Raw genomic sequence first — 15,530 nt, 5'->3', positions numbered from 1 at the left:
TAAGTCTTTTAGTAGAAAGTCAAAAAGTCAATTAAAATAGTTATTTTCCAAATAGGGCCATAGTATGACCACTCAACTATATAATAATAAATCACGAACTTGCACTTAGGCAGAAATTCAAACCTACACTCTTAACACTGATACAATATTTTGCCCAAACTTAAAAGGCTCGTTCAACCAACCTTATTTACAATCGCCCAAATAACTAACTAAAAAAAAAATAAAAACAGAGTTAAACTTGAAATCTTGATTATAATAACTCAAAGAATAAGTTTGGAACCCAAACTTATCCACTTAGATTTTCTTGAGTGATTAATTGTGTGGTGGATATTAATTTTGTGGAGTTAATATATAGAATAAATTTGAATTACAAGATGATAATTTTGAAAAAATTCTGAGTAATTAAGGTTCCATTTGTTTTAACAAAAATTATTTTTGTCAAAAAATATTTTACTCATTTTTCGCTGTTTGGTTGAACAAAAGGTACGTAAAACATTTTTTAAGGAAATTTGCGTTATTTTTTCAAAAATGACTTACCTTTAAAATTTTCATAAGTCAATTTTTACAAAATTGATTCTCACTCACTTTCTTTCAACATATTTAACCTTTTCAAATAAGTTTCTAACTCATTAAAAAATCATAAATGACTTTATTGAACCAAAATTTCTCTTTAGACAATAAAATATTTTTGTTTAAAGTGTCAACCAAATGCCGAGAAAAATAAAAACATTTTTTTGTTCAAAATCAATTTTTAAGATTTTTTTTTTAATGTAAATTTACGTTGAAACAAACAGAGCTTAAGTCTAAATATCAAAAATATTGGACAAATTATATCAGTAGTCCCTACGTTCCTTATATCATTTTGGTCTTTATATTTTAATTAGCTCAAATTTGACCCTTAATTTTAAGTTTTGTGTCAATTTGGTTCAATTGATAATGTTGATAATACTTTTGAAGAACTGTAACGCCCCCAAAATATTAACATTGAACCCATCAAATAAGACATGCGATGATATGTAAAAGTTCCACATTCTTCCATATTAACAGAATTCCTTTACATGAGTATTACATGTTAACAACAAAAGCAAATGCCTTATGGGCTTACAACTTTCCAAGTTAACACTTGGTTACAATAAAAAGAGTACTAACTCATCTACACATTAAGCCCTTGGCTTGAAATTACATGTATTACATCAAAAGAACAAAACAACACAAAGTCCGCCTGCCTCTAGCCTCCCAAGCTACGTCCTTGGAGGTGACATGCTACCTGCACCTGAAAATGATATTCCCATAAAGGGTGAGCCACAGCCCAGTAGAAATATACTAAACCAACCATGAACAATGACTAAAAGATTAGCAATTGATAGATGGCCAACACTGATACATTCACATAAATCACATATTTATGTCATACGACTTATGAGTCCAAGTTTCCTTTCATTTTCCCTTTTTCAACGGATAGGCATATAAGCACTAACCACATTCTCAACAGATATGTATAACAACAATATCCACATTCTCAGATAAGCAAATAAGCTATATCCACATTCTACAACAGATATGTATAACCACAATATCCATAGATAAGCATATGAGCTATATCCACACATCACAAAGATAAGCATATAAGCTCTATCTTCACTTCTAGACAAGCATATGAGCTGTATCTACGAAGTTCATCCCCTATCTTCTCCCAACATTATCCGGTTTAGAGGTACATCCCCTATCTTCCCCTAAACCGCGGAGTACATCCCCCATCTCCTCCTCTACACATAACGTATATAAACACAAGGGTTCTATATACAATCACTCAATACATATAGTTAATGTATTCTATCAACCGTCAAGTTCCATGACACACTTCATTGATTAGTTTCAATTTGCCTAATCATCATGCATTGTCTACAACAATCACGACTATCCTCCACCGATAGCCCAAAGCAGTTATTTCTAAACAGAAAATAAATGCACAATGGATATTCAATCAACATTTCATTTCCTCATTCCTCACAATTAATTATCTCAATTAATTAAACAATGTAATTAGGTCAATTCCCATAATTAACATTTCAACCCTTAGGTCCCATTTTCATCAATGATTCAACATTTATTCCATTTCTCTATGCCAAACATGCATCTAGGTTTATTATGAATAAAACCCCAACTTTTGTAAAATTACACAAAAGCCCCAAACTTTCACAAAATTACCAAACCAACCCCAACATCTCAAAATACCAAAATTTAAAGACAAAATCCATAGAGAGAAGTAGGATATCCCTACCTCAAAGTTTGAGCCAAAAAGGAGAAGAAGACTCGAAGATCAACGTGCTCCAAATCCAAACTTTTTCAGATTAAAACAAAGCTCTCAACGCCCTCTATCTTTTTAACAAAGGCCCTAGGCTAGATTCACACTCTAGGGAGATCAATTCTTAGAGAGAATATAAGTGTAGAGAGAGAGAGTCTCGGATCTAGGGTTTGATAAAAAAAAGAGAGTGAAAAAGTGATGTTCAAAACGCTACTGTCCGCTGATATAAAACACGCTCGCTCGAGCGAAGCCTTTGTCGCTCGAGCGACCAGACACAGAAAACTCTCGCTCGAGCCGAGAAACTCTCGCTCGAGCCAAAAACTCAAAAGTGCGCTCGAGCCAACAACTCAAACCTTCAGGTTTGTAACCAGAAGCACGCTCGAGCGACTGACCTCTCGCTCGAGCGAAGAACAAACCAGACCGCTCGAGCCAAGAAACGCAACTCTCAGGTCCAGAACCAGACGCCATCGCTCGCTCGAGCGAAGCCACTCTGGCTTGACCCACCAGACACAACTCAACTCTCGCTCGAGCGAAGGTCCAAAAATCTGGGCAGCAACACTAGGCTCCCAAACACAACCAACCTATAACAAACCTGCCCAACACATCCTATAACTCAAATACGAAGAAAAAGGATGCAAACAAGATAATAAACAACTACCAACATCTACGGGCACATGTCCGGATCACTGTTCAACAAGGGTAAACCCGGGATCGCTATAAGAACAATTATCACCGAATTAGTTGGGATTGACTCACTGAGTTGAGTAGGCTTATAATTTTACTCTGAAAAATATGATATATATATCACTTATGCTTATTTTTCATAAAAATTAATAAGAGTTGTAATCAATTGAGTTAAGTTGAGATAAAATCATAAATTTAGTGTTAAATTCAAACTAATTAAAATTATAAAGATTAAAATAATACAAAGATCAAAGTATAAAAACTAACATGACAATTTGCCAAAAAAATATTTGCACTCAACCAAATCCCATCAAACAATCACGAGAGCTTTTTTAATAAATTCCCTTTTTAAGAGTTTTATTCCAACCAACTCATATTTTTTTTTACTATTCCATTAGGTCCTATTTGAGGTAAGAAGACCAAGACACCCTCAATCTCTCCTACCCCCATTAATGTTGATATTTAATATTGATTGTAGTTCCCATGACTATTCCTATTCCCCATATCTTCACTCCAAAAAAATGCATTAACTACACACCACTGCTTAATGTTGATATATATTACACAAAAAATTAAACATGGTTCATTATTGATTGTCATTATGTTTTGGTTGTTCTCATGAATCCAAATGTTGACTGTACGTGATGACGTGAATGTTCACGTTAGACGACGTAAATATGAATGTTCACATTAGATGACGTTATGATAAAGGTGATGTTAAGCTTCACATCAGCATTGCATCAAATTACACAACCACAACTCTCAACTTTCATTTGAATATAAGCATAACTATACATGATGACGTGAATGTTCACATTAGATGACGTAAACGTGAATGTGAATGTGAATGTTCATATCAGATGACGTGAATGTGAATGTTCACATCAAATGACGTTTGTGATAAAAGTGATGTTAAGATTCACATCAACATTGCATCAAATTACACCACCACAAGTTTCAACTTTCATTTGAATATAAACATGACGTGTGAATGTTCACATCAGATGACGTTGTGATAAAGGTGATGTTAAAGTTCACATCAATATTGCATTAAATTACACAACCACAACTCTCAACTTTCATTTGAATATAAACATGACATAAATATTCATAATAAAAAGGGAGGAATTACATTATGTGTTGTCAATTTCATGATGTTGATATTTAATGTTGATTGTCATTACCAATAGTAATCACAATCACAAAAACGGGGAATATAACATATTATCACTGTTTAAAAATAAAAATGTTCACATGTTGTGAGCGTTCACATCACTATATTAGATGAGAGAGAATTTTCCAGAAATGTATTGTGAACGTTCACATCAGATGAGAGAGAATTCTTAAAGCGTTGAAGTCATTGAAGAACTTTCTGGAAATGTGTCCATTTTATAAGATTGACAAATTTTTTAGTAAGTTTGATGAAAATGGAGCTTTTTTTGATTTAGGGTTTAGGGACATCAAATATCAACATTAAAGTTTGATGAAAATGGAGTTTTTTTGGTTTAGGATTTAGAGACCTTAAATATCAATATTAAATATAAATATATAAGAGTTTAAGAAAATAGTGTAAATCAAGAAAAATGACTTTATAGAATAAAAGTATACATAAATAGGATTAAGTGAGTTAAAAAATTATTTCGTGACCTTCTTAACTTAGAACACTTCTAAATAGAATTTATTAATAAAAACTCCAACAATAATTTAGGTCTATTTTGAGAAATTACTTTTTTTGACTTATTGTAAAATATAACCTAACAAACTAATAAACTTTTGGAGCATTTACATACAAGTCCCATTTTGTAAACTTATAATCCATTAAGTCCTATATAAAATTATTTGCTCCTTCAAGTCCCATTAATTTTTAATAAGCCAATTTACCATTCCAAGACCTCCTTGCCAACCACACACACACACACACACACACACACACACTCACTCTCTCTCTCTCTCTCTCTCTCTCTCTCTCTCTCTCTCTCTCTCCTCCCCACAGACCCAGGCTCTGGTCTCTGGCCAACATGAATAGTCTTGCTACGATCAGATCCTTCATCTTCTTCTTCTTCTTCAATCCATTTCCAACTCCGTCGTCTACGAAATCGATCGGACTCCGAATGCCGATACACATCCACTTGAGTATCATCGGAAAATCGCCACCAATCATCAGCGGTAGCGTCCCAAGGCGACACTTCACGCAGATCTGGATACGAGCTACTGGTCCTACTAGTCCTCTTCAATCCACCAACACCAGATGAATCATACACCGTTCGATGATCCAAATACTCATACCACCGATCAACCATAGATGAATCCGATTCTAGACCTCATTTCTGACATTACTAGAAACAATCTGATGATCCTGATGATGATCTTCATCATAGTTCTTCTTTCGGCTGAGAAATCCGAAGACCAGAGTAAAGAGAACTAGTACTATAATGGTCATCGAATTGGAGTTGGTGTGTAAATTGAGGAAATTACCGTCACCTCACTCAGGGAATTTGCACAGATAGATCGGCCACTGCCATTAGAGATAGAGAGAGATGTAGGGTTTTTTTGAAATTGAGAACATTCTCAATTTATAATATTCTCAATTTTAATCATGAAAAAATTGAGAAAATTCTCAAAATTAATAATTATAAATTTTTTAGTTTTGATAGTTTTGATAATATTCTCAGTTCATACTAGAAAAAAAATTGAGAAATTTCCTGGTTTTGATAATTATAAATTGAGAACATTCTCAGTTTTGAAATTGAAAACATTCTCAGTTTGGGATTAAAGGGCAAAACGTCTTTTTACCTGTACATGGGACTTATTGGTTCAAAAAAATTTTGATAGGACCTAAGCTACCACCAAATGTGTAGATAAGACTTTTAGGTAATTACCTCTAGTTTTTAATTGGTGTATGAATTTTATATGATGTGATATTTTAATTTTATTTTTTTAAAATTTTCTACATTATTAGTATTATTTTAGAGCTCTCAAATTAAAAGGATGTATAATTTCTAATTTTTAATTTTTTTTTTTTTAGGTAATATCAACTCTCTATTTTTTTATAGAATAAATTATAAATAAATCTCTTGGAGTTTGATTTAAATACGAATAACTCCATGTGGTTCAAGAAATTACATTTCACTCCTTAAGATTTTAATTTCATAACAAATTATTCTTTTATTAATAAATTATCAAGTCAATTAATAGTTTTTAATAATATTAAAAACATATTTCAATTAATAATTTAAGTAATTTTATTATTATATAGAAGAGCAATTATGAATTTCATTTTTTTTGTTAATTTTGTTAAATAAAAAATTATTACAATGAAGTATTTATAATTTTTCAAATTATAAAAGATAATCTATATTTTAAATAAATCTCAAAAGATATATTTATTATTCACTCTTTTTTATATAATTTAAAAATATATATTTAAAAGAATTTTAAAAATTAACTTCTAACTAATTTTTCCAAAACAACCAATGAGAAATGTAGGGCATACGTGTGGATTGATAAAGTTTGGGTTCAAAATTGTTCCAGATGGACTTGATGTCGGTTTGTCTAGTACTAATGACTTTACAAAGGAGGCTTAGGCGGCGGGAAAAAAAGTTTAGAGGTAATTAACTAGAAGTCGTATTTATAAATTTGGTGATAGCTTTAGTTTTATCAAAAAAATTTTAAATTAATAAGTCTCATGTACAGGTAATAAGACGTTTTGTCCTTTAATCTTAAAATCGAGAATGTTTTTAATTTCAAAACTGAGAATGTTCTCAATTTATAATTATCAAAACTATGAAATTTCTCAATTTTTTTTCTAGTATGAACTGAGAATATTATCAAAACTATTAAAACTAAAAAATTTATAATTATCAATTTTGAGAATTTTCTCAATTTTTTCATGAATAAAATAGAGAATGTTATAAATTGAGAAGGTTCTCAATTTCAAAAAACCCTAGATCTCTCTCTATCTCTAATGGCAGTGGTCGATCTATCTATGCAAATTCCCTGAGTGAGGTCACAATTATTTCCTCAATTTACACACCAACTCTGATTCGACGACCATTATAGTACTAGTTCTCTTTGCTCTGGCCTTCGGATTTCTCAGTCGAAAGAAGAACTATGATGAAGATCATCATCAGGATCATCAGATTGTTTCTAGTAATGTCAAAAATGAGGTCCAGAAATCGAATTCGTCTACGGTTGATCGGTGGTATGAGTATTTGGATCATCAGACAGTGTATGATTCATCTGGTGTTGATAGATTGAGGAGGACTAGTAGGACTAGTAGCTCATATCCAGATTTGCGTGAAGCGTCGCCTTGGGACGCTGTCGCTGATGATCGGTGGCGATTTTCCGATGATACTCAAGTGGATGTGTATCGGCATTCGGAGTCCGATCAATTTCGCAGACAACGAAGTTGAAAACGAATTGAAGAAGAAAAAGATGAAGGATCTGATCGTAGCAAGACTATTAATGTTGACCAGAGATTGGGTTTGTGGGGAGGAGAGAGAGAGAGAGCGAGAGAGTGTGTCTGGTTGGCGAGGAGGTCTTGGAAGGGTAAACTGGCCTATTAAAAATTAATGGGACTTAAAGGAGCAAATAATTTTATATAGGAGTTAATGGATTATAAGTTTACAAGATAGGACTTGTATGTAAATGCCCCTTAAAACTATTCACTATGCTTGGTTATCATTTTTCAAAAATACTTTTCAGAAAATTCTATTTTTTTATTTTTTGTGTTTTTTTGTTTTTACTGAATTTTTTTAATATTTTAAGCAATTTTTTTAATTTTTAAACATACCTAACATACATATACCTAAAAAGTAAAAAAAAAATGAAAAAAACCTTTTTGAAATTCATTAAATACCAAAAAATACAAGAATTCAGTACATTTTTTATATTTTTATGTATTTATTAATTTTTAAAAATATTTTTTCACAAATTTTTTACTTTTTAAATACATCTAAGTAAGGTGCATCTAAAAAAGTAAAAAAAAAATGTTTAAAATTTTAAAAACATTGACTAAAAACAAAAAAAAATACGAAAATCAAAAAATTCAATTACCAAAAAACTTAATTCAAAAGACTAAAATTAAATACGGATTAAAAGTTTTAATTTAAAACTCCCAAAACTCTTCTTTTTTTTTTTCTTTGAAAATTACTTGGAGTTAACTTGCCAAAATAGGCCATCGTTCATCATTTCCAATGGACGAAAGAGACCACATCAACCGCCGCAAGCCCCAACGACTTCACACAAACACTCCAATGACAAATCTACACGTCATCACATACAAAAAACAAAAAACAAATTAAACAATGATTGGTCCACGTATAATAAATCTTGATGTGCATACGCACTAAATCATTCCCTTCAAGATAATGACAACAAATATATCTCACAGATTTTTAAGCCCCAAGAATCTCATCCGAAGAAAATCTACACATCTAGAGAGAGAAAGTGTAGAGAGAGAAAGCCAAGAAGAGGTAATTGCAAACAAGACCAGCAAGAAGAACAATCCAAACCCTAATTTGGATAGATTCTAGAGAGAGAGAGAGAGGCAGGCTATGCAAGAAGCTACCTTTGCAAAGCACATTTGATTCGAAACCCTAATTCGAGATAAAGAGGGGTTTTTTTTTTTGTGTGTGTGGCGATGCAAGAGACCCTTCGAAGCGTAGTAGAAGAAGCAGAGTCCGGTTCTCGAAACCCTAACCCTAACAATCGATGTCAGTTTCGCCGGAGCAGAGCCTCCGTCCGTCGTCGCGGCGGCGCGTGAGCTGGCCGGACTCCTGGGTGAAGGACCAAGCTCTCCGGCATGTTGTTTTCAAAATGCGCCGCCACTCTCTCTCCGAAACGCCGCCTCCAGAGCTCTTCGAAACAATAATCGAAGACCTAGACTTGGAATCGTCCTCCATTGATTTCACCTCTCTCCTCTCCGACGAGCTTCTTCTCTTGGTTCTCTCGAAGCTTCCAGAATCTCAACACATACCCGATTCTGCTGTTTGCAAGCGCTGGTCGAGGCTTAGCGGTCGTCTCGTTCACTCTATCAAGTTGTTAGATTGGGAATTTCTCGAATCGGGTCGACTCTTATACAGGTTTCCTAATCTCACCGATATCGATCTTGTTCGATCTTGTTTAAAGTCAATTCACAATTCTGGAATCGTGGTAACTAACAAATTCGTATCTATTTATCTCGACTCATGCTTATTGGAAGGTGGGTTTATGCAAAAACATGATTTATTGGATTCGGGTGTAATTGATAGAGGGGTTCGAATTTTGGCCCAGGGTTGCCCTAATTTGAGAAGGCTTGTTATAATTGGTGCGAGTGCACAAGGGTTGTCTTGTGTTGCAGAGGAGTGCTTGACTCTGCAGGAATTAGAACTGCATTGTTGCCCTGATTCGTCGTTGAGTGGAATTTTTGGGTGCCAGAATTTACAGATTTTGAAATTGATTGGTTTTGTTGATGGGTTTTATGATTCGGTAATTTCGGATATTGGGTTGACGATTGTGGCACAAGGGTGTAAGCGGTTAGTGAAGCTCGAGCTTGTTGGTTGTGAGGGAAGCTATGATGGGATCAAAGCTATTGGGCAGTGCTGCCAAATGCTCGAGGAGTTGACTTTATGTGATCACAGAATGGATGGTGGGTGGTTAGCAGCACTTTCATATTGTATGAATTTGAAGACTTTGAAACTTAAATCTTGCAAGAATATTGATCTAAGCCCAGGGCCCCATGAGCATTTAGGTTCTTGTCCTGCTCTTGAAGAATTACATTTGCAGCGGTGTCAAATGCGGGATAAGCAGGGGATGAGAGCATTGTTTCTAGTGTGCGAGGCTGTTAGGGAGCTCATTTTCAAGGACTGTTTTGGATTAGAGAACAATGTATTTGGCATTGCAAGTATTTGTAGGTATGAGTATGACTTTCATTTGCTGCATGTTTTAGCTTCAACTGATTTTGAACTTTATAGTTTCTTTGCTGCCTATTATAATTTATATCTCTTAACTGATCTGAAACTGAACAATTAAGGAAATGCAGTAGATCTTGTTGATGATTTTTTAGTATGTAAATGGTCAGTTTTATAACTTTTTCATTGAGGATGAGTATCCCTCCTGTCCTTGATTGGGACTTGAGAGTGAGCAAATTCTGCTCTCTACTGTGAATGTTCCTGAAATTGTATAAAGATTAAGCCAGAGTTCAAAAAAAGATAAATTCATCTTATTGACTTCTACATTGATCTTAGTGTCAAACTAAATAGCAGAAAATTATATGTGTACATACAACATAAAAGATATTTGTGATATATGTAATACATGTGGGTGCACATATGTTTAATCCCAGGAATGTGCACATGGAAATGTGTATGAGGAAGCAAATTGAAGAAAGCATTTGTTCTTTGCACTTCAAAAAGTAATTGAGCTTTTCCATTCATATGCATGATGAGTATATTTATCAAATTCTTTTCACTTCAAAAATGTTTGATTCTTATGTCTTTTTCCATTTAATACCAAGATGCAAAACCTAAAATCTGAGCAACCTACTTAAAGTGATGTCCATTAGCCACATCCAACAATAGCTATTTTGGGGTATAAGGTGGCTCAGTTACCAGTTTCCTATCTGGGGCTTCCTTTGGGGGCTACCTTTATGGCGAAAGGGGTGTGGGATGGGGTGGTAGATAGAGTGCAACGAAAATTGGCGGGGTGGAAGTGACAGCATTTGTCTAAGGGAGGGCGGCTCACATTGATCAAGAGCGTCCTTTCTAGTATTCCGACATACTTTATGTCGTTGCATATGATTCCTGTAACGGTTGCCAGGCGGTTGGAAAAGTTGCAACGAGATTTTTTGTGGGGTGGTGGAGGGAAGGATTTTCATTATCATTTGGTGGTTTGGGATAGGATTTGTATTCCAAAGGAGAGGGGAGCTTTGGCATTAGGAGGTTGGTGGGTTTTAACTGGGCTCTTTTAGGGAAATAGTTGGGGTGTTTTGCTATGGAGAGGGAGCGGTTATGGAGGAGGGTGGTGGCGGCGAAGTATGGGGTGGCCGGAGGGGGGGTTGGTGCTCAAAGGGGGTGGTCCATCCTCATGGTCGTGGTTTGTGGAAAGGGATTTGGCTAGGGTGGACGGAGTTTTGGGATAGGACTCGGATTAAGGTGGGGGTAGGGGATAGGATTCACTTTTGGCAAGATCGGTGGTGTAGCGAGGTGCCTTTGGTGAGTATATTTCCTATGGTTTATGCTATTGCTGCGGATGGGGAGGAGTTGGTGGAGTCTGTTAGAGTTAGGCAGGGGTAGGTGTTTGTCTGGAATGTTCACCTTTGCCGTAATGTGCAAGATTGGGAGTTGGATCAACTGGTGGACTTGTTGAGTGTTTTGTATGGTGTCAAGGATGGGGGGTTGGAGCGGACTCTTTGGTGTAAGATTGTTCGAGATCTAAAGGGGTGCTTTCAATGTCTTCTTTTTATGGTATGCTTGAGGTGGGGAGTGGGGTGGTGTTTCCTTGGAAAACCATTTGGGTGATGGGTTCACCTTCCAAGGTGGCTTTCTTTGTTTGGACTACCACTTTGGGAAAGATTTTGACTATTGATAACTTGCATCGGCGGGGGCATGTTCTGGTTAATTGGTGTTGCATGTACTGTAGGGATGGAGAAACGGTGGATCACTTGCTTTTACATTGTCCAGTTGTGTCTCGACTTTGGAATTCTATTGTGACTTTGTTTGGGATGGTTTGGGTGAAACCGGGGTCGTTATTGGATGTGGTTCATAGCTAAGGTGGGGCTAGGGTGGGGAAGCGGCGTCGGAAGGCTTGGGTTCTTGCTTCTCACTGTTTGTTGTGGTTGGTGTGGTTGGAGCGGAATAGGCGTGTTTTTCAGAATGAGTGTCGTTCCGTTTCCTGGCTTGAGAGTCGGTTGTTGCTGGTTTTGCATAGTTGGGTTACGGGTTTAGCCGATCCAAGTGTTTTGGTTTTTGTAGATTTTGTGGAGGATTTACTTAGATAGTTTGGTTGGTCCTTTGTGGGTGGTTTTTGTATTCCTTGCATCATCTTGATGCTTTTCTAATAAAATCCATTTATTTATCAAAAAAAATATATATATATCCACATCCAACAATAGAAGAACAAATGACAATCATTGGTAGTCATCCTGGCAATACTTTTTAAATAAATAAAACATAATTTTTATATAATGTAGGATGTAGGATAATTTGGTCAGTCAGTCAGTCCAAGTTTTGTTTATTTATTCTGTTGGAAATCACCTAGAACAGGGCCAGAAGTTGGAGGTAAAAAGTCTTTCCAATCATTTGGGACTTGCTTTCTGATATCATGATTTTCACTGCATAATGCTGTAGCTTATGGTTACAACATTGGTCATGTGTTCTATCCAGGGCAATTGCTTGATAAAGAACTGATAAATTTGATAGAGCAAGTGAAATTCAAATTTGAGACAATAGAAACTATGAATTGCAGTGGGATGGATTTGGCCACTAAATTTATGGAGCTCATAGTAAACAACCTTTATTGTTGTGGCCCCCTCTTTGCTTCTTGTTTAGAAATATTAGAATAATGAAACAAGCTCCTAAATGACTTAAATTGCAAATTATTATTATTTTTTTGTAGGAGAGTAAGGTTTCTATCTTTGGAAGGATGCTCATTATTGACAATGGAAGGTTTAGATGCAGTAGTTCTCTCGTGGAAAGAGCTTCAGAGGCTTAAAGTAGTATCGTGTAACAATATAAAGGATAGTGAAATCACTCCAGCAATGGCATCATTGTTTTCCGTTCTTAAAGCGTTAAAGTGGCAGCCAGATTCAAGATCTCTTCTGGCATCAGGTCTTGAAGGGACTGGACTGGGAATGAAAGGTGGTAGATCTTTCAAGGGGGTGTGAAACTTGAACCTGCTATTTTGTTGATGTGAATCCGGGCTTTTGCCAAATGGATACTTCAACAATTTGACTGCTGCAATAAGTACCGGAATTACATTCGCACAGGCATATTCTCAACAACCTGCAATTATTTTTGTCTGTTTCAAATGTTTTCTCGGCAATCTGTCAGAAAAAAATGAGATCGGGGTGTTTTGTTCATTAGTGGGTCACAGTTTTTGGTTACAGATGACCTGCTGAAGGAAACCAGCCATTCAAAGCATTTACTTTTCTTAGTTTCTTAATGTACACTGGGTGACCTGTTCGTCCAAAACGCAATAGTTAATGTATTTTAGTGAAGGCATTGTTTCACTAATAGTCATAGAAATTAGATGAGTCAAATTTTTTTTTTTTTATTCAGTGGTTTTGACTTTCTAGGAGCCAAAAAAGTGAATCTACTCTAGCTCTTATTTCTATACTCATTTTCTTCAATTTTAATTTGTCATTCACAAATCGTGTACAAGTATCTTCTTTGTAGCTGTTATTTTTATACTCTTTTTCCACAGTTTTACTTGTCTTTCATAAATCATGTACAATTATCTCAATTATCAAAATATCATGAACAAGTATCTTGGTAATGATTTTGTTTGTATTTGTCTATAATCTGAACGTTGAAATGTTGTTTCATGGAATAGCTATTGTTTGTATGTTGGTTACTTGGTTTCATAAAATATTATTCCTGCTTTGATTTCCCTAATAGTGTGGCATGTGGGATTTGTATAACCTGAATAGTGATATGGTTTCTTTTGGGAATTCAATGGTCTCTTTGGGAGAATTTAATTTTTTTTTTTTAAATAGTTCAATTATTGTTCTTTTAAAAAATTAATTTTTCAAAATTATCTTTTGATGGTCCATTTTTTGGAGAATATTAATGTTATAATGGTGTTTTTTAGGTTAATGAATTTAAAATAAGGGTAAAATAAGAAATTTATATTATTTTTGTACTTAATTTTTTAGAAATAATTAATATTTTGAGATAATAAAAAATAGAGTAGTGGATTAATATTTTGGGAGTATTAAATTTGAGGAATTCTTCTGCTCTTTATCATGGGGAAACATCACCATCACCACTTTTTTAAAGGATAGTTTGATTTGTTGAGTAACATTTTTTTAAAAAAAATTATTTTTATTTAGGGATTGCTGCAATTTGTTCCCTTATTATTACCTTGTAGTACTAGTAATGACTGAGCTCCACTAAAAGCAAGAATGTGGAAAGATGCAATGGGTGCAACTGAAGACCTGTGGATATTTCAAGTCATTCCGTGCACTCCTTTATAGCTTAAAATTTCCCTATCCAGGTAATGGTTTTTTTAACATCGTACCAGTTTTTATCAAACAATTGGTATAGAACATACAAAATTTCAGAAAAGTGCATAGAATGCAGCGGTGACAGCCTCTCATTCCACACTCCAATATGCTGAGTTTTGTAGCCAAGCATTGCATTCTATGCACTTTTCTGTAAAAAATGTGTGTTTGTAGCATTACAAATTATGACAAGGTTTCTATATAATTGTATTAGTGTGATCTTGAATTTTGGAAGTTTGATTATTTGTTGGACCAAAAAATATCAAATAATTGTGAAAATTGAGAAAAAAAGGAAAAACAAGTGAAGTGAATATAGATAGCTTGATAGCAAGTTGCAACATGACTTGGGCTTATATGTTCCGACTCCGTGGTAAAAGATATATTCATCTTTTTTTCATTAGGAGTTTGGATACCTATCCACTTGATTTGGGGCAAATGATTTGGGGCCATCAACTTGAACCGGAAGGTGGATGTTTGCAATTGCATCTAATTGTTCAACATGTGTGAAGCATTTGAGAGGATCAAATATGGGTAGAGGGTATGGTTTTGATAATGAAAGCTCTCACTACCTGCACATAATGTTGTTGTCTTCCAAGTAGCACAAGCACAAAAATGGTACAAAAACTTGTGACACAAAAACATTGAAACAAGTTTATATGCATACTTGGTGAAGTGTGATGTTGGAGACTTTGTACCATAGTCTGTTTTTAGGTTCATTTTCATTTCTCCTTTATTTGCTTCAATCTTAATATCTTATGATGAAACAATGTACATGTTTGTATTTTCTTTAATGTAATAGAAACTGATATTTCACCTTTAGATTCTTTATCATCACAATAATTTTTATTTTCTGTTGCACATTTATCACACAATATAGGTTTGTTATGGAACATGTCTCCTTAACATAATATGATACATGAAAGAAATACAATAATAGTGGAGGTGCTATAGAAGCCACATATGAAGCATGAGTATGGGTACGAGTATTGATACTAGTACGATATGGTATATCGATACGGTAAAATTATCTTAAAAAAAGTAAGGTATGGGTACAGTTTGGTACATTTATAAAAAAAAAAAAAATTATTTTTAATTTGGAATGATGCAAAAATTGATTAAGTGATTTAATTTGTTAAGATTTAACCTATAATTAACATTTAATGTCAAAAATAAAGGAATGAACCAAAATTAAATGTCATTATATTAAATAACTTACAAATTATAACTTAACTAACATATCGCTCGTGCTATGCACGGGATTGAATTTTAAAAAATTATTTATAGTTATGTCAAACATATTTTTAAATTATTAGCATAAAATAGACGTAATTTTGAAAGAAC

At 34.4% G+C, this 15,530-nt stretch overlaps 1 protein-coding gene across 1 annotated transcript; it reads left to right on the top strand.

Moving 5' to 3' along the window:
• The first annotated feature begins 8,379 nt into the window (after window positions 1-8,379).
• Window positions 8,380-13,462, top strand: LOC114307587 (F-box protein At5g51380). The gene is made up of 2 exons (XM_028252987.2): window positions 8,380-9,882; window positions 12,584-13,462. Exons 1-2 carry the CDS (start codon window positions 8,702-8,704, stop codon window positions 12,849-12,851), a joined length of 1,449 nt encoding a protein of 482 aa, XP_028108788.2. The 5' UTR covers window positions 8,380-8,701; the 3' UTR covers window positions 12,852-13,462.
• The last annotated feature ends 2,068 nt before the right edge of the window (window positions 13,463-15,530 follow it).

This window comes from Camellia sinensis, chromosome 2 (assembly GCF_055761805.1).
Source record: "Camellia sinensis isolate YWXY chromosome 2, ASM5576180v1, whole genome shotgun sequence".
Classification (NCBI taxonomy): domain Eukaryota; kingdom Viridiplantae; phylum Streptophyta; class Magnoliopsida; order Ericales; family Theaceae; genus Camellia; species Camellia sinensis.
Note: the sequence above shows the minus strand (reverse complement) of the source record. Positions and strands in the feature narration are given on the sequence as shown.